The following is a 19,643-nucleotide window of genomic DNA, read 5'->3' as shown; positions in this document are numbered from 1 at the left end:
CCACTGCATTTCCTTTGTCTAAAAAGTCTGTTACCTTCTCAAAGAAGGAGATCAGGTTGGTTTGGCATGATCTACCTTTCGTGAAATCATGTTGTATTTTGTCCCAATTACCATTGACCTCAATGTCCTTAACTACTTTCTCCTTCAAATTTTTTTCCAAGACCTTACATACTACAGATGTCAAACTAACAGGCCTATAGTTACTCGGATCACTTTTCCCCCCTTTCTTAAAGATAGGAACTATGTTAGCAATTCTCCAGTCATACGGTACAACCCTGGAGTTTACCAATTCATTAAAAATTCTTGCTAATGGGCTTGCAATTTCATGTGCCGGTTCCTTTAATATTCTTGGATGAAGATTATCTGGGCCCTCCGATTTTGTCCCATTAAGCTGTTCGAGTTTGGCTTCTACCTCGGATGTGCCCAGCTTCTATACACCCCTTCAGTATGTGCCGTGTGACGAAGAACTCCCAGTGGGTTGGTGCTTGGGGGTACATAGAACATCCACAGCTGCAGAAGGAGCAGAACTGGTCAGGGGAGTTGGGAAAAAGTGGATCTGGGGAGTGCAGAAAAGATGTGTGGTGGATGGGCACTCTGAGGGGGGTGGGACAGCTGTGTGGCTGGGAAGCACAAAATGAATGATGTGGGGCTGGGGAGGGAGCACAGAATTAATTATTTTGATTTTTGGGAAAAGCTGGAAGTTCTACACTGTAAAGGAGCATTTTACATCAATGTGTGAAATCTGATCTCAGCTGGGTATTCTGAAAAGCGCTCGTGCAGCAGGGGACAAAATCATCTTACCCACTATAAATATATGAGAGTTAGCAACACTGATTGTCACCCACATTGGTGATGGCGGCAGGAGTCCAGAAACCAGAAGAGAGGCCAAGAAATGTTGTTGTTGTTGTTGTTGTTGTTGTTTTTTTAATCCTGCAAGGTTGTTTTTTTGGGGGGAGGGAAGGGGTTATTTATGATTTTTTTAACCATTTGGGGTTTGCAATGCCATATTACTTTGATATGTCTATATTATTGTATGCAGTAATAAGGTAGTGTCCCTTTAAATTCTCTGTGAGCCCTCTGGTGGTTCTCAGTATGTTCTATAAATTTGAAGCAACCACAAACCACTCATGGCAGCAGTAGACATTGCTTGCATGTTTATATTTAATAAACAGAGTTATTTGGGACACAGCTGTGCATGTGGTTTCTCCATACTGCAATTGTTATGCAGATCGCAATAGACACAATAAATGGCAATGAGGCTGGGCTCCTAATCCAGGAACACAGTGAAACAGAGAGTGACCGGAGAGGCCTAGTGAAAGTAGAAGTAAAAGGAAACTGGAACTACTGGGCATGAAACTGCTCAGTGGGGGAATAACGATTAAAAATGCCTGACTGTTTTGGGAAAATGTGATTGTTTGCAGGCTCTTTAAAGGACTGGTTCCCTTTATTGAAAGACTGGAAGTGTATATAATGGTTAATGGTTTGGATGATGAGAAAAAGGTGGTGGTACTGAGTTTCATGGGGGCTTAAATTTATAATCAACTGCCCACCCTAAGAGCTCATATTAAACCCACAGACAAAACATCAGCTGCATAGAGATGTTTGAATAATAGAGTTTTTGGTACAGTGGCAATTCCAAAAATTCCTTCCCCCCCAAAAAAACGATTTTGAGTCAAAATGAATGTTTTGCTTTCTTTGACAAAAGCATAAAGTTACTTTTAGATTTTGACCATTTTTAAATTTGTGGGGTTTATAATAACATTAAAGGAATTTTTTAAATGAAAAATTGTTTTGAACTGAAAATCTGAAACCTTTAGACAGGGTCAAAATGAAACATTTTGATTTTTTTTCCAGATGTTTTTTTTTCCTGACTGAAAACCTTCAGTAAAACCGACACAAATTCAGGAATATGTGGCTGATTTAAGGATATTAACAGAGGATTGCAAATTTAGAGAGAGCTGAAATTTTACCTTAAGGGATCAGTTATGTATACAAAAGAAAGTGTAAGTTTTCTGTCAAGTGCCAATGGCAGCAACCAGGGTTGAGTTCAATCTGGCCAGGTGTCCCTTTTCTAAGCTAAATAAAACTGAGTCTCAAGGCCTCATGGAGGGTTCTACTAATATTTCTGGTTCTGGGAAATTAAAATAAAACTGTCCTTATCATCTTTGTAGGCATTTCCCCACCATTCACAGGCACTCAGCAGTCTTTTGGGGATAGGGAAAGTGGAAAACTCTCAAAAGAAACGTGTAAACTGACGTATAATTAATTGAGCAAGTACTACCCAAATCAGACAACAGGAATTGGGCCAGTCCCCAACTCCCACATAATATAAGTCCAGCTGATGGAGTTGCAAAACTTGGGAAGCATCACAGACAGCACTGGAGGATCACAGACAGCCTGTCGTCAGTGACCCGTTCATATCACTCAAGACAGTTACATGACACACACACCTCATGTCTACTGCTCTGCCCCAGGAGCAGCATGTTAACTCTTCTGCACCCACTGGGTAGCAATCCCAAGTCAAATGAGTCACTCCCACACGTATCTGTCATGAAATATTACAGAAAATCCACATTCATCCAGGGCCAGCTCTAGGCACTAGCAAACCAAGCATGTGCTTGGGGCAGCACATTTTCAGGGCGGCATTTCAGACACCTTTTTTATTATTATTTTTTGCTTTGGACAGCAAAAGCCTAGAGCCGGCACTGGCAGCAGCAGCATGTTGTGCGTGGAGGGTACCCTGGGGCCGCTGCGGTTCACGCCCCGGAGGATCAGTGCCTGCAGCTTGTGACTGAGACAGGCAGGCTCTGAGCGGGGACACTCAGGCTGAGAGCTGCCCCACGGGGCACATGGAGCCGCCTGCAGATGCCGCGGGGCGGCCGCCTCCCAGCGCTGCAGCCAGGGCTGGGCGAAGTGGCCTGAGCCGCCCTGGGACTGCGGCAGGTTGGTCAGAAGCAGCAGCAGCAGAGGCACCATAGAGGGTGGGGCGCTGCCATGCGGGACCCGCATCCCACTCTCCGGGGCTCTGCTCCCTCTGGGGCTGCCCTACCCCAGCTCCTCAGCCCCCTGTCAGGGCAGGACCCTGGGCTGAGGTGCAGCCCGGGATTCCCACTGCTTATCCTGACCCTGCCAGTGCCGGACTGGGAGTCCAGGGCTGGGCTGGGGTGGCAGAGAGTGCGGGTAGGGGGGAGAGCCCAGTGCTGGGGCGGCAGGAGGTGTGGGTGGGGAAGGGCGCTGGTGGGGGGAGTGAGAGCCCAGGGCTGGGGTGGGGGGCAGCCAAAATGTTTTTTGCTTGGGGCGGCATAAACCTAGAGCTGGCCCTGCATTCATCGCACCTGCTTGGCATGATGGCTCCAGACCTTCTCAGGTTATGGCTAGAGAGAGTCTCTTCCTTCATTTTCTCCCCCTATGTCCCCTATCCTGCAATTTAATCTCTGCTGTCGACCTTCACACTTGTGCAGATTTCCACTGCAATCAGCTGGACCCTGCAGGGTTGCAGGTTTCAGCCACTTAGAACCAGCTGCAGACTCAGGACCAAAACTGCCTCCCAGTTCTCTATTGGCAAGAGAAACAAGCTTTTGAGCTTACACTGAGCTCTTCCTCAGGTCTAGGAAACCTACCCCGAGCGTCACAGCTAAATACAAGGTGTAACAAATTGTTTAGCATAAGTGGTTAACACACACTGTAAGAGACCATTCAAAGTGAAATGTCCCATTAACATCTGTGCAGTCGATAAAAAGGGAGATTATTAGGTTACAGATTCTTGTCACCTGGATCACCGGGACCGCTATGTCTTCAGCTGTCATTAAGACTGCGCTGATCACAACACATCCACCATTCTTCTCGCATTCTTGCCTTTCTTTTTCACATTCATTTGAAACGTTCAAAATGTCATCTTCCCATCTTCTTGGAGGCTGACCAGGTGGTCTTTTCTGTTCTTGCGGGTACCACTCAGTAATGATTGTGGGAGAAAAACTCAGTTCTCGCTTTTTTGTTTGGGTGCAGCAGAGTCAGATACTTTATTCTGTTTAGCAGCTACAGCAGGGAGAGAGTGCACTAGGACCTAGGGTCTCCTCTTCCTAGACAGGTCTCTCAATAGGTAAACAATTACAACAAGCATTTATACTTTTGTTACAGACAATAATAAGCAACAGCTGCATTTTTTTTATACATAGGTCATCCTGATATCTTGTTTTTCTCACTTCTAAAAAAATGCCAGTCTACATATTTTATCAGTGCAAGGTCCCAACAACTGCTCACACGGTTCTTTTCCACTCGCCTCTCACAATCCTCGCTTCTACAAATCTCCCGTTATTAGGGTTACAGCTAGCCTAACTCTGGCTAACAGAGACTGTCATGCATTAAGTTCCCCTACAAGTCCCTGTCAGTTCTTTCTGTACTTCCACATGATTGCGGCCCTCCATTGTCTGTGAACTGTGCTATGTGGCCCGCCCTTCATAACTTATTATATCTGCCTTCCATGACAATATCTTTCACACTGCTGCATTCTCTAATCATTTCATTTGGAATACGATCCAGAAGGGAAATTCCCAACATAGCTTGTTCCATTGATCTTTCAGCTACCGACAGCTGCTGTTCTTCTTTCTTCATCAATGCTCACATTTCACTGCCATACAGCATGGCTGGCAACACTGTTGAATTGAAGATATCTGAATGTGTGGTCTTGTCACTTTTTCCTTTGAGGATGTCCTTGATGGAATTAAACGCACACCATCCTGCCTGAATCCTTCGCAAGAGTTCTCTGTTCATGTCTTGGTGCATATTAACTTCTTGGCCCAAATATACGTACTGTTCCACTTCTTCAATTTATTCTCCTCTTAACGTTATTCGGGCTTTTCAAAAGATGTCTGATCGAATGTATTTTGTTTTGCAACAGATCATTTTCAGAATGACCTGACTGCTTTTCTAGTCGAGTCTTTGTAGCTTGCTCTGCAGTTGGTTAGTGCTTTCGGCAATTAGTACAATGTCGTCAGCGAATCTGAGATGAGAAAATCATTCTCCATTTATATTAACACCACTCCTCCAATTGATCTTGTTCATGACCATTTCAAGGTAGGCAGTAAATAGTTTCAGTGAAATTGTATGACCTTGCTTTAGGCCTTCCTCAATTGGGATTCGGAAGGGAGTTTCAAGGAGAGTAATGTCTGTTGTACATCCAGTATCGCTTCCCTCAACAAACTGATGTACCGCATATTAATAACCTGCTCTGCGAGCGCCTTTAATATTGCATTGAACTCAATGCTCAACGGGGGAGGGATAGCTCAGTGGTTTGAGCATTGGCCTGCTAAACCCAGGGTTGTGAATTCAATCCTTGAGGGGGCCTCTTAGAGAGCTGGGGCGAAAATTGGCCCTGCTAGTGAAGGCAGGGGGCTGGACTTGATGACTTTTCAAGGTCCCTTCCAGCTCTAGAAGATTGGTATATCTCCATTTTTTTTTTTGTATTTAACACTATCAAGATTTTTGTAATAAGCCATAAATCCAGTGTCTTTATTAAGACCAGGACATTTAGTGCCTAGCAAAGTTATGGATTTAAGCTCCCAGGCTCATCTTTAGAAGGTGTTATACAGGTTTTCTTTGAGGACGAGGACTGGGAGGTTAGATATGGAGGGATTGTTTAGTAAAAAATGTTCACCCACAGGTGGTAAGGTGTCTTTATCTTCATCATTTTCCTGTGTGAGTTCAGTTGAGAATGTAATGATTGTCTGGTTTCACCCACACAGTTGTTGTTGAGGCATTTAGTGCACTGGATGAGGTCCTCCACATGTTGTGATAGGCATTAATCTGGCTCACTCCATATCTGACCTCTCAGTCCTCAAAGGAGAGGCATAATATTCACTAACCCAAAAGAAATTAAAATGATGTCAATATTAAAAAGTTATTTTTGCTTTGCAGATGAACTCCAGATAGAAGTGGGTAAGTTTTCAAATGTAAATGTCAATTCAGTTCCATGCTCAAAATAAAAGAGATGTAAATAGAAATTAAATTCTCACAGTTACGAACACTGGAAGTGAATTATTTTTCTTCTTAGAATATTATTTTTCTAAAATTTGCTAGGATAGACAAATCAGTGCTATAGAGCTATTCCTTCTCTCATTGGGTGAAAAATCTCCCCCGTGGAATGGGTTATTCATCACTTAAATCCCAGCTATCCCTTTAAAATAGGGCATAGGTGTGTACCTTGTCCTGCACAGGTCTAGCCCTTCTCTTTCTCCAGGGATGAATTTCACCCTAAATCAGTCATAACATGTCTTTGATATAGGCGGAGTGAGGTTCTGACAATGTGCCATCAATTATATGATTTGCAATTTTCCATTGACTTTAATAATTAAAGGAACAGCACAACCTTTGAGATAGTGAATGTGTTTGGGTGTCCTGCTGACAAAATATAGACCATCTAGAACTCTTTCTGGTGGGTTTTTTGTTTGTTTGTTTGTTTGTTTTGTTTTACTATCTCTCTCAATTATCTGTTCTCCACACTGCTTTGTGGTCTGGGGATGGTAAGACACACATTCCTGTCAGGCTTCAGGGGTGTTGGAGCCCCTGCAAGCCCTGTCACCCTAACCAGGGTGTTCCCCTGAAGGGTGCAACCATGAATCTCTTTCCCCCACCCCCATGTGTTTGGGGGCTGGTAATGATAAGTCTTTCCATTATGAGGTTTGGTGGAGCAAGGGAAGGGAGTCGAGTAGCAGAGCCAACATGGATTGTCTCCTTCCTAGCATAGCACTAAGATGAAAAGGCTGAAGGCATCAGCACATTCCTTATTCATGTCATCAGAATGTGTAAAACCAGACACTCCTGCTCTTAACAAAAATGAAAAGGTGATGATGGGCTGTGTGAGAAGGTGGGGACACATTTTTTACTTTTTCACCTCATGCCCTCCATCCTCACCTTACAAGAGCTAGGACAAATGTTTTCAAACAGTATCATATGCCAAACAGCTCTTTATCAATGTATTCTCTTGTATCTTATTCTATTAGTAGTAGTGCTGGGTGGAAAATGGTTTCCCTGTACCATTACAGTTTTCAACATTTCAAAACATTTTCCCATTCTGAATCAGGGTGAACAGTTGAAATCTTGAAATGTTTCACAAACCAAAAGCCTCGTGCCCCCACTCAGTTCACTTTAGGTCAATTGAAGCATCTTGTTTTGATAAATTTGATTTTTTTTAATTTGAAATGTTTACAAAACTGTTTTAGTGTATATTTACTAAAATCTCTAAACAAAATATATCTCTTTACTTTAAAATTCAAATCTTCTCAGTACAAAAATGTTGAAATGGGATGGTTTTAAAATCTCTAACTTTCTTTTATGAAAAGTTTTTTTGATTCACAGTTTCAGTGAACAGAACACTATTTCTCAGTTTCAGTTTTGATGAATCAGCATTTTAAACTAAAAAATATTTCATTGAAAAAATTCCCAGTCAGCTCTAATTTTCTCTCTGAATTTGCCCAATTTCAACTTTCATTGGATCGTCTTATGCATTTCTCTGCTAATTGGCTCTCCAATCTAGTAGAGGAAGGTATAACATGGTTACATGGCTATAAGCTGAAACTAGACAATTCAGGCTGGAAATAAGAAGTACATTTTAATGCTGACAGTAATTAACCATTGGAAAAATTTGCCAAGGGTTTCTAAGAATTATTTGAGGGAAGTTCTGCGGCCTGTCGTATCCCAGGGTTCAGACCATATGATCACAGTGGTCTCTTCTGGCTTTGGAATCTAGGAATCCACCGTGGTATCCAAGTACCATTGGCTTTGATTCTTGCATTGTACTATTTCTGTACTTACAATATTTTATTAATTACCAAAAATTGTCTTGGTTCTGGATATTAAATTATTTCTGTATGCTATGGAGACAAAATTGGAAATACAGAGTTACGAACATGGTTTTCTATTTGTTTTTCTTTTTCAGAAAGACTCCAGAAAGAAAACAGTTAAGTCCCATTTACTTATCTTGCTTTGAGGATGACTGGATGGATATTATTTGTGGGAGATGTGGAACTATCAATACAGAAGAGATTGATGATTGTCAGTGTGTCGATAAAAAGAGTCTAGCAGATGGGACGGATGGTTTGTGAGAGCAATTTCCATGCTAAGAGAAGCTTTGGGGTTTCCTCTTCATGGGGTGAGGTTTATTCAAAGGTCTGTCATGGCTAGGAGATAAGTTCTGATTCGGTATTGGGCATAGGGACAACAGTTGGGAGTGTGTTTGGCAGTGGATTATATGGGGTGTTTCATATTGAAAACTGTGGGAGTTGTTAAAAAGTAATGTTTGTGAGTATTTGTTAACCCATTACACACACGCACATTCACAAATGACTACAAGAAGAGAAGACTATCAAAAGAGAGAAAAAAAGTAACTTTCAATTGGTTCTCCTTCAGTACAATTCTGTTAAACTGACTATACTTGTAAACTATATATAAAAAGCTGTGCAGGTTCCCTGTTAGAGTTATAGAAGCAAACATATTTTTCCTAATAATCTTTTAATTAGTCTCATGCCTTGTGTTTGGACTCCAGAAAGAGGCAGTGTGGAGCACCTCTAAAGCAGTGACAATGCTCAGGATTTCTCTTATTGCAGTGACAGGTTTTATTGTTACTTTTTACAATAGTGGGTGAGTCCGGTTTGGACTTTTGCAGTGGAGTTGCTGAGGGATGTCAGATTAGAAGCTTTTCAGGAGAGGTATAATATCTGCTCGCTAACTGAACTGCAATTCACAAGGGGTGTCATTTAAGAAATTCTTTTTTTTCTTTGCAGATGAACTCAAAGTAGAACTGGGTAAGTGTGTGTTGATTCTTTGAATGTAATAGTCAATTCAGTTCCACGCTGGAAAAGAGATGCAAATAGAAATGAAGTTCTCACAGTCAGAAATACGGGAACTGAAGGATCTTTACTGTTGTTAGAATATTATTTTGATAACATTTTCTAGTATGGACATATGAATGCTACAGACCAATTCCTGCTCCCATTGGGTGAAAGTCTCTCGTATATAATGGGCTATGCATCCCTATATCTTTAAAATAGGGCATATGTAAGTATCTTGTGTTGTGTAATCCTTGTGTTGCTTGCTGTCCAGAGATGAATTTCATCCCAAATGAGTCGTTACATGTCTTTGAAAGGAGTTAATCCCTGACAACGTGTTCCAATTATGTGATTTGAAATTTGCCAATGACATCAACAATGGCAGTAAAATCACACCCTTTGAGATAGTGACTGTGTGTGGGTGTCCCACATTCAAAATATGAACTGTCTATTACCCTGGCTGATTTTTTGTGTCTTCTCCCCCACCACCCTCCTTCCCCCCTTGAGGTCTGGGGAGGAAAAGGCACACACTCCTACTAATCTGAAGGATGTAGGACCCCCTTCATAGCCTGTTACACTGGCTAGGCCTGAGGGGTGCACCTGCATGTCTTTGGGGCCTGGTAGAGAGGGAAACTGTTCACTTCCACTCCTGACCAAAGGGACTTAGTGGAGCTAGAGAGGGGAGAAGAGTAGCAAAGCCAGCATGGATTGACACCTTCCTAGCAGGCACAGTGATGAAAGGGCTGAGGACTTCAGGAGCACTTCAATTTTATGGTACAGGGAGATGGGAATGAAGAAGCCTTCTTCATTTGCTGAGGGAAGAAGCTGTCTCTTAGCATGTGCAGCAGCTCTGACTGTCTGCAAGCAAAGGAGTTGGGCAGGTCGCCAATGAGAGTGGGGTTACTATATAGAAATATCTGAAAACCTATGGCTTATGGGGAAATCCCATAGACCTGGCAAATTAGGGGCCATCTGAAATCCCACAGAGCTGGCAGCTCTAAACAAATTAGACTTTGAAGGGTGTCGCCCAGTTGAAATATCAATAAGTACAGGTACATTTTCAAACAAACATCTGTTTACTTTGGTTATCTTTGTGCAATGATATTTTTTTATTTGATGATTGTCAGTGTGTTGATTAAAAGGGTCTAGCAGATGGGACGGATGGTTTGTGAGAGCAATTTCCATGCTAAGAGAAGCTTTGGGTTTCCTCTTCATGGGGTGAGGTTTATTCAAAGGTCTGTCATGGCTAGGAGATAAGTCTGATTTGGTATTGGGCATATGGAAAACAGTTGGGAGTGTGTTTGGCAGTGGAATATATGGGGTGTTTCATATTGAAAACTTTGGGAGTTGTTAAAAAGTAATGTTTGTGAGTATTTGTTAACCCATTACATACACACACACACTCACAAATGACTACAAGAGAAGACTATCAAAAAAGGAAAAAAAAGTAACTTTAAATTGGTTCTCCTTCAGTACAATTCTGTTAAACTGACTATACTGGTAAACTATATATAAAAAGCTGTGCAGGTTCCCTGTTAGAGTTATAGAAGCAAACATATTTTTCCTAATAATCTTTTAATTAGTCTCATGCCTTGTGTTTGGACTCCAGAAAGAGGCAGTGTGGAGCATCTCTAAAGCAGTGACAACGCTCAGGATTTCTCTTATTGCAGTGACAGGTTTTATTGTTACTTTTTAGAATGGGGGATGAGTCCGGTTTGGACTTTTGCAGTGGAGTTGCTGAGGGATGTCAGATTAGAAGCTTTTCAGGAGAGGTATAATATCTACTCACTAACCCAACTGAAATTCACAAGGGGTGTCATTTAAGAAATTCTTTTTTTTTCTTTGCAGATGAACTCAAAGTAGAACTGGGTAAGTGTGTGTTGATTCTTTGAATGTAAAAGTCAATTCATTTCCATGCTGGAAAAGAGATGCAAATAGAAATGAAGTTTCAGCTCTGACTGTCTGCAAGCAAAGGAGTTGGGCAGGTCGCCAATCAGAGTGGGGTTACCATATAGAAATATCTGAAAACCTATGGCTTATGGGGAAATTCCATAGACCTGGCAAATCAGGGGCCAGCTGAAATCCCACAGAGCTGGCAGGTCTAAGCCAATTAGACTTTGAAGGGTGTCACCCTGTTGAAATATCAGTAGGTACAGGTACATTATCAAACAAACATCTGTTTACTTTGGTTATCTTTGTGCAATGATATTTTTTTATGTCTCATCCACTCTTCCCCTCACCACCCTTAAACTCTCTCCCCTCTAGGTTATTTGGAGGGAGCAGGCCTTTCTCTTATATTCCTCTTCTATCTCCCTTGTTGCTGCAGCCCATTTTCATCTCTCTCATAGCAGGGAAGACAGCAGCTCCAGGTAGAGACTATGTAGCTCCCCACAGCCAGCATCACCACACATTTCCTAGTGATCTGCTGTCTCTGTCTGAAGGTGAGCGAGTGAAGCATACAAAAGACCTGGTGACTCTACAAGAGCCACAAATGGTCCCCCAAACAATACAATAACCACAGTCTGTGTGTGTACCATTAGCGTGCTTTACTTTCTATTTTCTGCACAAGTAAATCATTCTGTACTGTGTCTGACATTCTCAGTTATCCTCAACCTGGGGCATTTCTGCTGCCCAAAGGCAGAAAATCAGCAGTATGTGCCTCTTTGAATTTAATGTCTGTTGTTTCTCACTTTGATTTCAGACTGGACATGGACTCTCATCCATTCAGGTAACAGAATTCACATCTCTCCTGGTAATCAAAAAACATATTCAGACATTAAAAAACTAGAAGCAGAACATATTGCTATCATGGAGATGAACTCTGAGGCCCTACTCCATTTCATCTCAGGTCTTTCTCATTCAGTTCCTTCAACCAGTGTAACTTATATCAGAATCTGACAAAATATATTTAAGTATCAGTAAGATAAACATTCCAGGATCCCTTCCATTTTTGAGTCACGTTCAATCAAATATTACATCTCTGAAATATTTCAGTGTAACCAAATTGTCAGACTAGAACAAAACCCATTATCCATAGGTATTTTGCCTGAGTAAGGATAGCAGGAATTGGCCCACAAGCCATATCTCCCATGTCTCACTTTATACTGCAATTAGATAAAGGTTTTTAAATTTTCTTTTTGCAGACAAGATCACTATTAATCCAGACACAGCCCACCCCAATCTCTCCATCTCTGAGGATAAGAAGAAATTTACTCATGAACCCCAACCTCAGAAAGTTCCATCATCTCCAGAGAGGTTTGATTCAACTGTCTGTGTGTTGGGCTCTGAAGGATTCTCCTTTGGAAAGCAGTGCTGGGAAGTGGATGTCAGGAGCAGCACTGACTGGGACCTGGGAGTGGCCAGAAAAGCAACAGAGAGAAAAGGAAAACTTTCCCTGTCCCCTAAAGAGGGATTCTGGGTTCTGGGTCTGAGTGGGAGAGATTATTGGGCAAAAACAGATCCATGGACTCAGGTCCTGGTGCAGAAAAAGCCCCTGAAAATTGGAGTTTACCTTAATTACCAAGAAGGGCAGGTGACCTTTTTCAATGTAACTGACATGTCTGTGTTGTTCACATTTAATGATTGTTCATTCTCAGGAGAGGTTTATCCATTCTTTAAAAATTCCCACAAAGAAACAACAATGAGAATTTGTTCTATAGGAGGTGATAAATGAACTTAAAGTGGGACTGCCACTCATTTATCCCAATGTATTTTGAAATCAAATTCCCCATCAATGAATTTGAATTACATTTTGCCTCTATATTAATTCTGTGGCACCATCTCTAATCAGCACCTATGACAGCAAGTTTCTCTCCAATAAAATTTGAACTGTAGTTTTTACTCTGTACTTTGTGAGCTGCCATCTTAATGATTTGCTTTCAACAATAAATTTTTTTTGGTTACTTCTGACAAATACTGTTATTTGACTACACTATTAAGGAAAGGAGTTTGTGTTGTGTTTGTGTTGTGTTGTAGATTTTCAGTAGATATCAGTGCCCACAATTAGGTTTTCAAGATTTTCAGGAGCTCAGCTGCCATTTACCCAGCATAAAAATCCTTAGAAAATCTGACAAAAACTTTCACAGTGGGAGCTGCTGGGTGGATATTAATGGGAAAAAATCCATCCTGTCTCACATATTCATTTTTCTCTTAGAGACACCCCCCGCCAAACTTATGACTAATGTAGGGCTTGTGACTGGCCTGTGTAGCTACACAGCAGGATAAGAGAAAATAAAATAGCCCCCATCCCTCTACACAGCCACGCAGGACTTGCTGTCATAGTTACAAGGCAGTTGCACCTCAGACACCTTTCTAGTCCCTCTGAGAGTTCCCACCCTGAGACCTCTTGCTCTCACCTGTCTCAAGGTAGAATCTCATGAGTCTTCAACACTTAGATGGATATCTGAGTATAGTAACTTGGCCATACCATCCACTTACCATCCTTCAGTCCATTCTTAGACTGGGCACCTTCTTGATCCTCCATTCAGGAAACTGTGACCAATGAAACTAACCAACAAGCTTTTAAAAACTAACTATTTTTATTTAGCAGTTGTGTAGTTTGTAGAAACAGAGCGATATCCCTTTAAATAGTCAATGAGCCTTCTGTTTGTGGTCACCATAGTCTATGAACTAGAAGCTGCCAGAAACTATTCAGAGCAGCAATATGTACACACCTTAGCTTGTGTAGATTTAGTAAACTTGTTTATTTGGAATCCGCTGTGCCTGTGTGGTTTCTTTATATTGTTTTGTCTTTGTAAGGAGCAGATGACACAATGATTGGTAACATGGAGGGAAGCCCAATCCCAGAGTACAGTGGAACAGAGAATAACTGCAGAGTCCTAGACTAAAAAAAACCTGCAGCTACTGGGACTGTGAGAAAACATAAGAACATAAGAACATAAGAAAGGCCGTACCGGGTCAGACCAGAGGTCCATCTAGCCCAGTATCTGTCTACCGACAGTGGCCAATGCCAGGTGCCCCTGAGGGAGTGAACCTAACAGGCAATGATCAAGTGATCTCTCTCCTGCCATCCATCTCCATCCTCTGACGAACAGAGGCTAGGGACACCATTCTTACCCATCCTGGCTAATAGCCATTTATGGACTTAGCCACCATGAATTTATCCAGTCCCCTTTTAAACATTGTTATAGTCCTAGCCTTCACAACCTCCTCAGGTAAGGAGTTCCACAAGTTGACTGTGCACTGCGTGAAGAAGAACTTCCTTTTATTTGTTTTAAACCTGCTGCCTATTAATTTCATTTGGTGACCCCTAGTTCTTGTATTATGGGAATAAGTAAATAACTTTTCCTTATCCACTTTCTCAACATCACTCATGATTTTATATACCTCTATCATGTCCCCCCTTAGTCTTCTCTTTTCCAAACTGAAGAGTCCTAGCCTCTTTAATCTTTCCTCATATGGGACCCTCTCTAAACCCCTAATCATTTTAGTTGCTCTTTTCTGAACCTTTTCTAGTGCTAGAATATCTTTTTTGAGGTGAGGAGACCACATCTGTACACAGTATTCGAGATGTGGGCGTACCATGGATTTATATAAGGGCAATAATATATTCTCAGTCTTATTTTCTATCCCCTTTTTAATGATTCCTAACATCCTGTTTGCTTTTTTGACCGCCTCTGCACACTGCGTGGACATCTTCAGAGAACTATCCACTATAACTCCAAGATCTTTTTCCTGACTCGTTGTAGCTAAATTAGCCCCCATCATGTTGTATGTATAGTTGGGGTTATTTTTTCCAATGTGCATTACTTTACATTTATCCACATTAAATTTCATTTGCCATTTTGTTGCCCAATCACTTAGTTTTGTGAGATCTTTTTGAAGTTCTTCACAATCTGCTTTTGTCTTAACTATCTTGATCATCTGCAAACTTTGCCACCTCACTGTTTACCCCTTTCTCCAGATCATTTATGAATAAATTGAATAGGATTGGTCCTAGGACTGACCCTTGGGGAACACCACTAGTTACCCCTCTCCATTCTGAGAATTTACCATTAATTCCTACCCTTTGTTCCCTGTCCTTTAACCAGTTCTCAATCCATGAAAGGACCTTTCCTTTTATCCCATGACAGCTTAATTTACGTAAGAGCCTTTGGTGAGGGACCTTGTCAAAGGCTTTCTGGAAATCTAAGTACACTATGTCCACCGGATCCCCCTTGTCCACATGTTTGTTGACCCCTTCAAAGAACTCTAATAGATTAGTAAGACACGATTTCCCTTTACAGAAACCATGTTGACTATCGCTCAAGAGTTTATGTTTTTCTATGTGTCTGACAATTTTATTCTTTACTATTGTTTCAACTAATTTGCCCGGGGGAAAGGTTTGTAAAAGTCTGGCTGTTTGAGGAAAATTGACTTGTTTGATAAAGTGAGTCAGTCCTCCCTGAGCTGTGGTGGGCGAGTGGAACAGAGTATGACACTGTTCCCGTGGCACCAGGGCTGACTGCAGGACACTGGCATATGCTCCAGCCCTTCCTTGGAATAAGTCCCGGAAAGTCACGGAATATGTGACCTCTGTTACAGAACTGTATCCTTAGTGATAACTAATGACATGTTGAGCAAAATATATCAGTTTTACTTAGTGTAATGGGGACTAACTCCTATAGCCTGACAGCTCCTACTGAACCAGCAGACAGAACATTTCCTGAGATTTTGGAAATTCTCCAAAATCACCTCTCGCCAAAGCCACTGGCAATTGCAGAGTGTTTCTGATTTTATAAACAAAATTAAAAAGAAAATGAAACGATTCCTGACTATGTGGCTGATTTAAGGCTATTAACACAATATGGCCAGTTTGGAGAGTTATTGTGCAATAAGCAAAATGAAGGAATCCAAACCAGTTATTGACTGCAGGTGATGGTCAATGTGCTAGAATTTGCTGTATCAATGGAATCTGCTACTGAAGAGGCCACGTAGCTGCAATCACATAACGTGATCTGAGCAATAAATAAACTGGCAGTCAAGCAGAAAGCACACCATGGACAGTGCTAACACAAAGACTGGGTGCTTTCATTTGAAAAACGGTCTCACAGTGCAACTGATTGTTGGTTTAAGGATAAAACCTGTAGGAAGGGCAACAAACTGGGGATGACATAGTAATATGGAGGTCCATGAACAACGTACAACTACAGCACAAGGGCAATACCAGAGGATTTCAGATGCATTAGCTTGCACACAGGGCCGCCCAGAGGATTCCGGGGGCCCGGGGTCTTCGGCGGCGGGGGGGCCCTTCCGTTCCGGGACCCGCCGCCAAAGTGCCCCGAAGACCCGCGGCGGGAGCCCCCCGCCGCCGAATTACCGCCAGCGGGACCGCGCCCGGCGCAGCCCGGTCTTGGCGGTAATTCGGTGGCGGGGGCCGCTGCGGGCCTTCCGGGCCCTTAGCGGCGGGTCCCGGAACAGAAGGGCCCCGCCAAGACCGGGCTGCACTCGGCGGCGGCGCGGGTCCCGCTTCCCCCGCCCGGCCCGCCCCGGCGGGGCCCGCTCCCCCCCCGGTCCCGCCCCCGGCCCCGGCGGGTCCCGCTCCTCCCCCCCCGCCCCCGGTCCCGCCCCCGGCCCTGGCGGGTCCCGCTCCGCCCCCCCCCGCCACCGGTCCCGCCCCGGTCCCGGCCCCGGCCCCAGCCTCTTACCGAGCGCGTCTCCGGCGGGGCCTGAGCTCCGTCCCGCTCAGAGCCACGTGGTGAGGGGGCGGGGCTGTGAGCTCCACGCCGAGCGGAGGCAGCTGCCCCGCCCCCTCCCCACGCCGCTCTGAGCGGGGAGGGGCTCAAGCCCCGTTGGAACTCCCAGCCCCGCCCCGCTCACCACGCGGCTCTGAGCGGGGCGGGGCTCAGGGGCCCCGCCGGAGACGCTGAGGCTCCAGGAGAGGGGCGGAGGTGGGAGCCTCCGCTCTTCTCTTGGGGGCCCCTGCGGAGCCCGGGGCCCGGGGCAAATTGCCCCCTTTGCCCCCCCTCTGGGCGGCCCTGCTTGCACGTGACAACATGGTGTCTACTGAGAATGTTATAACTTCTCTACAACTATTTAGTTTAGAAGACAATAAATGACTAGATATTAAAAGGTATTCCTGGCACTCAGTGTTGGACGATATACTGGTCATAGGAGCTGGTGATTAAGATAGTACCAGTGAGGCTGTCTCAATGTGGACAACATGGATACCTCCCAAGGTACCGGGAAGGCTGTCTCAATGTGGGCTTAGAGCAAAACAAGGAGAAATATGATATTTATAGGTTCAATGTTGTACTTCAGGCACACCATTGATAGAGATAGTTTGGGTTAATCACAGCACACAGTGAAAGCTGTCTTTATGGCACCTCGTCCACAACATGTGTCACAATTGTGTCTTTTTGTGAGAGTGGTCAGTTATGACTGTCACAGTTCAGGAAAACTGCACCTGTATTTCCCCTCGGCAGCCCAGCAAGAGCACCCAATCTCAGGCTTCCCGCTCCCCACCATCACTTCTCTTGGACAGAAACCCATGTCTCTCTTTCCCCTCTCACCACGTTATTTTCAGGTTTCAGGTCCCTGCCTTCCCTGTGTATTTCCCAGCATAGACAGATTGCCCAGGGACACCTGCTTGCTTTCTCTTCTCAGCTAGTTAACAGGTGTGTATGTAATTACTACATTTATAAGGTATCACACAGCATAATGTATGTACTTTATCCATAAGGTAAAAAGCTTTGCAGAGAGAACATTTTAAAATAATAAAATAACTCACACACATGCTAAGAAGCTTATCAGCAATCACCCCCAGCCCAGCATGCATTCTGGCAGGAGCTGTCCTTCAAACCCCACCCAAGGGGATTCCTTTATGGTCATAAATTCATCACAGCTTCAGCCCAGAATAAATGTTCAGTCTTATGTGGCCCCATTAGGCCAAGTCCTTCCAATCATTCCTTAAGGACTGGGGTCCTCAGCAGACCAGAGGTCCTGTCCATGTACAGGATCAGGGAGAAAGTCCTCAGTCGGTCTAAACAGGTTATTTATCCAACAACCCTTTCTTTGTCTGTTGGTCCCTGGACATCCAGTTTGAACTAGTCTATGCACTCACCTCCCCAGTGGCATGATTTCAGTGGCTGGCCTCAGAGGGGAAAATGTGTATTTCCAGCTCCCCAAGGGATTTCCTAGGAAATCCACTTCACATGCACTATTCCTGAAAGTCTTTTTAAGTTGGATACAATCCCAGAATACTGTATAAATATTTGCATTGTTACTGCAATGAACTGCAGAGGTGTAAATCTTAATTAAAATGACAGTAATTTGATAAAAATAGTTGAGGATATTACAGGAACTTCTCATCCTGTAACATTTATCATAGGTTCTTGCCTACCACAGAGTTACATCCTCCATGTGAACTTTTGTACAGGAATGATGTTGGTCCACACACTGTGTGGGATGGGACCAAGAAGCTTGTATGATGTGAAAGGGTCCTTACACCCAACAGTGCATCTTTGCCTATAATGTCAGCTTATGATTCTTCCCCATATGAAGAGGAGCAGTGATTGCACGTGTGCTGGAAGATCAGAATTGAAGGCCTATTTCCTTTGCTTCTAGATCTCTCACCTCTGTAAGATTAGATAAATAGAGTTCCTCCTCTATCTTCGTGGTCCTGCGCTTATTGGCGGATTTGTTTGCCTCCAAGATTTACCATGTGGGTCAGGGAACAGCCCAGAGACCTTCCCTTCTGGTAGGGCCCACAGTCCAGGTGAATTTCTCCTGTGTCTGATCAGGAGTTGGGAGGTTTGAAGGGAACCCGAGCCTGCCCTCCACTCCGGGTTCCAGCCCAGGGCCCTGTGGACTACAGCTGTCTAGAGGGCCTCCTGGAACAGCTGCACAACAGCTATAATTCCCTGGGCTACTTCCCCATGGCCTCCTCCCAACACCTTCTTTATCCTCACCACAGGATCTTCCTCCTGGTGTCTGATAATACTTGTACTCTTCAATCCTCCAGCAATACACCTTTCCATTCTCAATTCCTAGTGCCTCTTGCTCCCAGCTCCTCGCATGCATGCCACAAACTGAAGTGAGGTCCTTTTTAAATTCAGGTGCCCTGATTAGCCAGCCTGTCCTAATTGATTCTAGCAGCTTCTCCTTAATTGGCGCCAGGTGTCCTAATTAGCCTGCCTGCCTTAATTGATTCCAGCAATTTCCTGCTTGTTCTGGAACTGCCCCTGTTACCTTATCCAGGGAAAAGGGATCTCCTTCATCTGGGAATAATAGATCTCTCTCTTTGAACACTCCCCTACTGCTCTGTTGCTTAGAGGGTTTGTCCCCCTGGAGCCGTTGGAAGACCTGGGCATCTGGTTAGTCCTAACCTCCGTCCTTCTCTTCCTTCCCAATGTTGCTCTGCTGCTCGCCCTTTCTACTATGAGGAAACCAATCTCTGTCATCAGCCCTCTTCCACTGGGCTGCAAAGACCCTGTCCTCTGTCACGTCCTCTTGTTCTGCCAGCAGGTGCAGCTTCAGCTACCGCCGGTGGTGTGTGATGGAGAGGTACTTCAGGGGTCCTTCCTGGTCCCCTACCAGGGGGTCTGCTACCAGGTGCATTATTCTACGGGGAGGCCCAGAGCTACCTCTGCCAAGTGACGGGGCACATCCGGAGGGACTGCCCCCTTGGCCCGGCAGGGAGGAGCGTCTGAGCCCCCCGAGCCCCAGCAGGGCTCCAGCCCCATCATCGCTGGTGCCTCTGACTGCCCAGTGCTCAGAACCGCCCCTTCTCTTTCTCAGTCCACCATTGCTGCTGCTCGGGCCCAAGGGGTACCTTCCCCAGTATTCCTAGATGAGCAGGACAGCCCAGCCTCCACTGCTTGC

At 44.1% G+C, this 19,643-nt stretch overlaps 1 protein-coding gene across 1 annotated transcript in view; it reads left to right on the top strand.

Annotated features, from left to right (window-relative positions):
* The window catches only part of LOC120394431 (butyrophilin subfamily 1 member A1-like), a 52,932-nt gene extending 40,319 nt beyond the window's left edge, over positions 1-12,613 (top strand). Inside the window, exons 10-15 of the mRNA XM_039518660.1 lie at positions 5,914-5,934; positions 7,934-7,954; positions 8,778-8,798; positions 10,671-10,691; positions 11,524-11,550; positions 11,966-12,613. Of these exons, the coding sequence (XP_039374594.1) occupies positions 5,914-5,934; positions 7,934-7,954; positions 8,778-8,798; positions 10,671-10,691; positions 11,524-11,550; positions 11,966-12,495 (641 nt within the window). The 3' untranslated portion in view covers positions 12,496-12,613. The remainder of the gene's footprint in view (positions 1-5,913; positions 5,935-7,933; positions 7,955-8,777; positions 8,799-10,670; positions 10,692-11,523; positions 11,551-11,965) is intronic.
* The last annotated feature ends 7,030 nt before the right edge of the window (positions 12,614-19,643 follow it).

Source organism: Mauremys reevesii, unplaced genomic scaffold, assembly GCF_016161935.1.
Source record: "Mauremys reevesii isolate NIE-2019 unplaced genomic scaffold, ASM1616193v1 Contig59, whole genome shotgun sequence".
In the NCBI taxonomy this organism is placed as follows: domain Eukaryota; kingdom Metazoa; phylum Chordata; order Testudines; family Geoemydidae; genus Mauremys; species Mauremys reevesii.
This window is presented reverse-complemented; position numbering and strand designations above follow the sequence as displayed.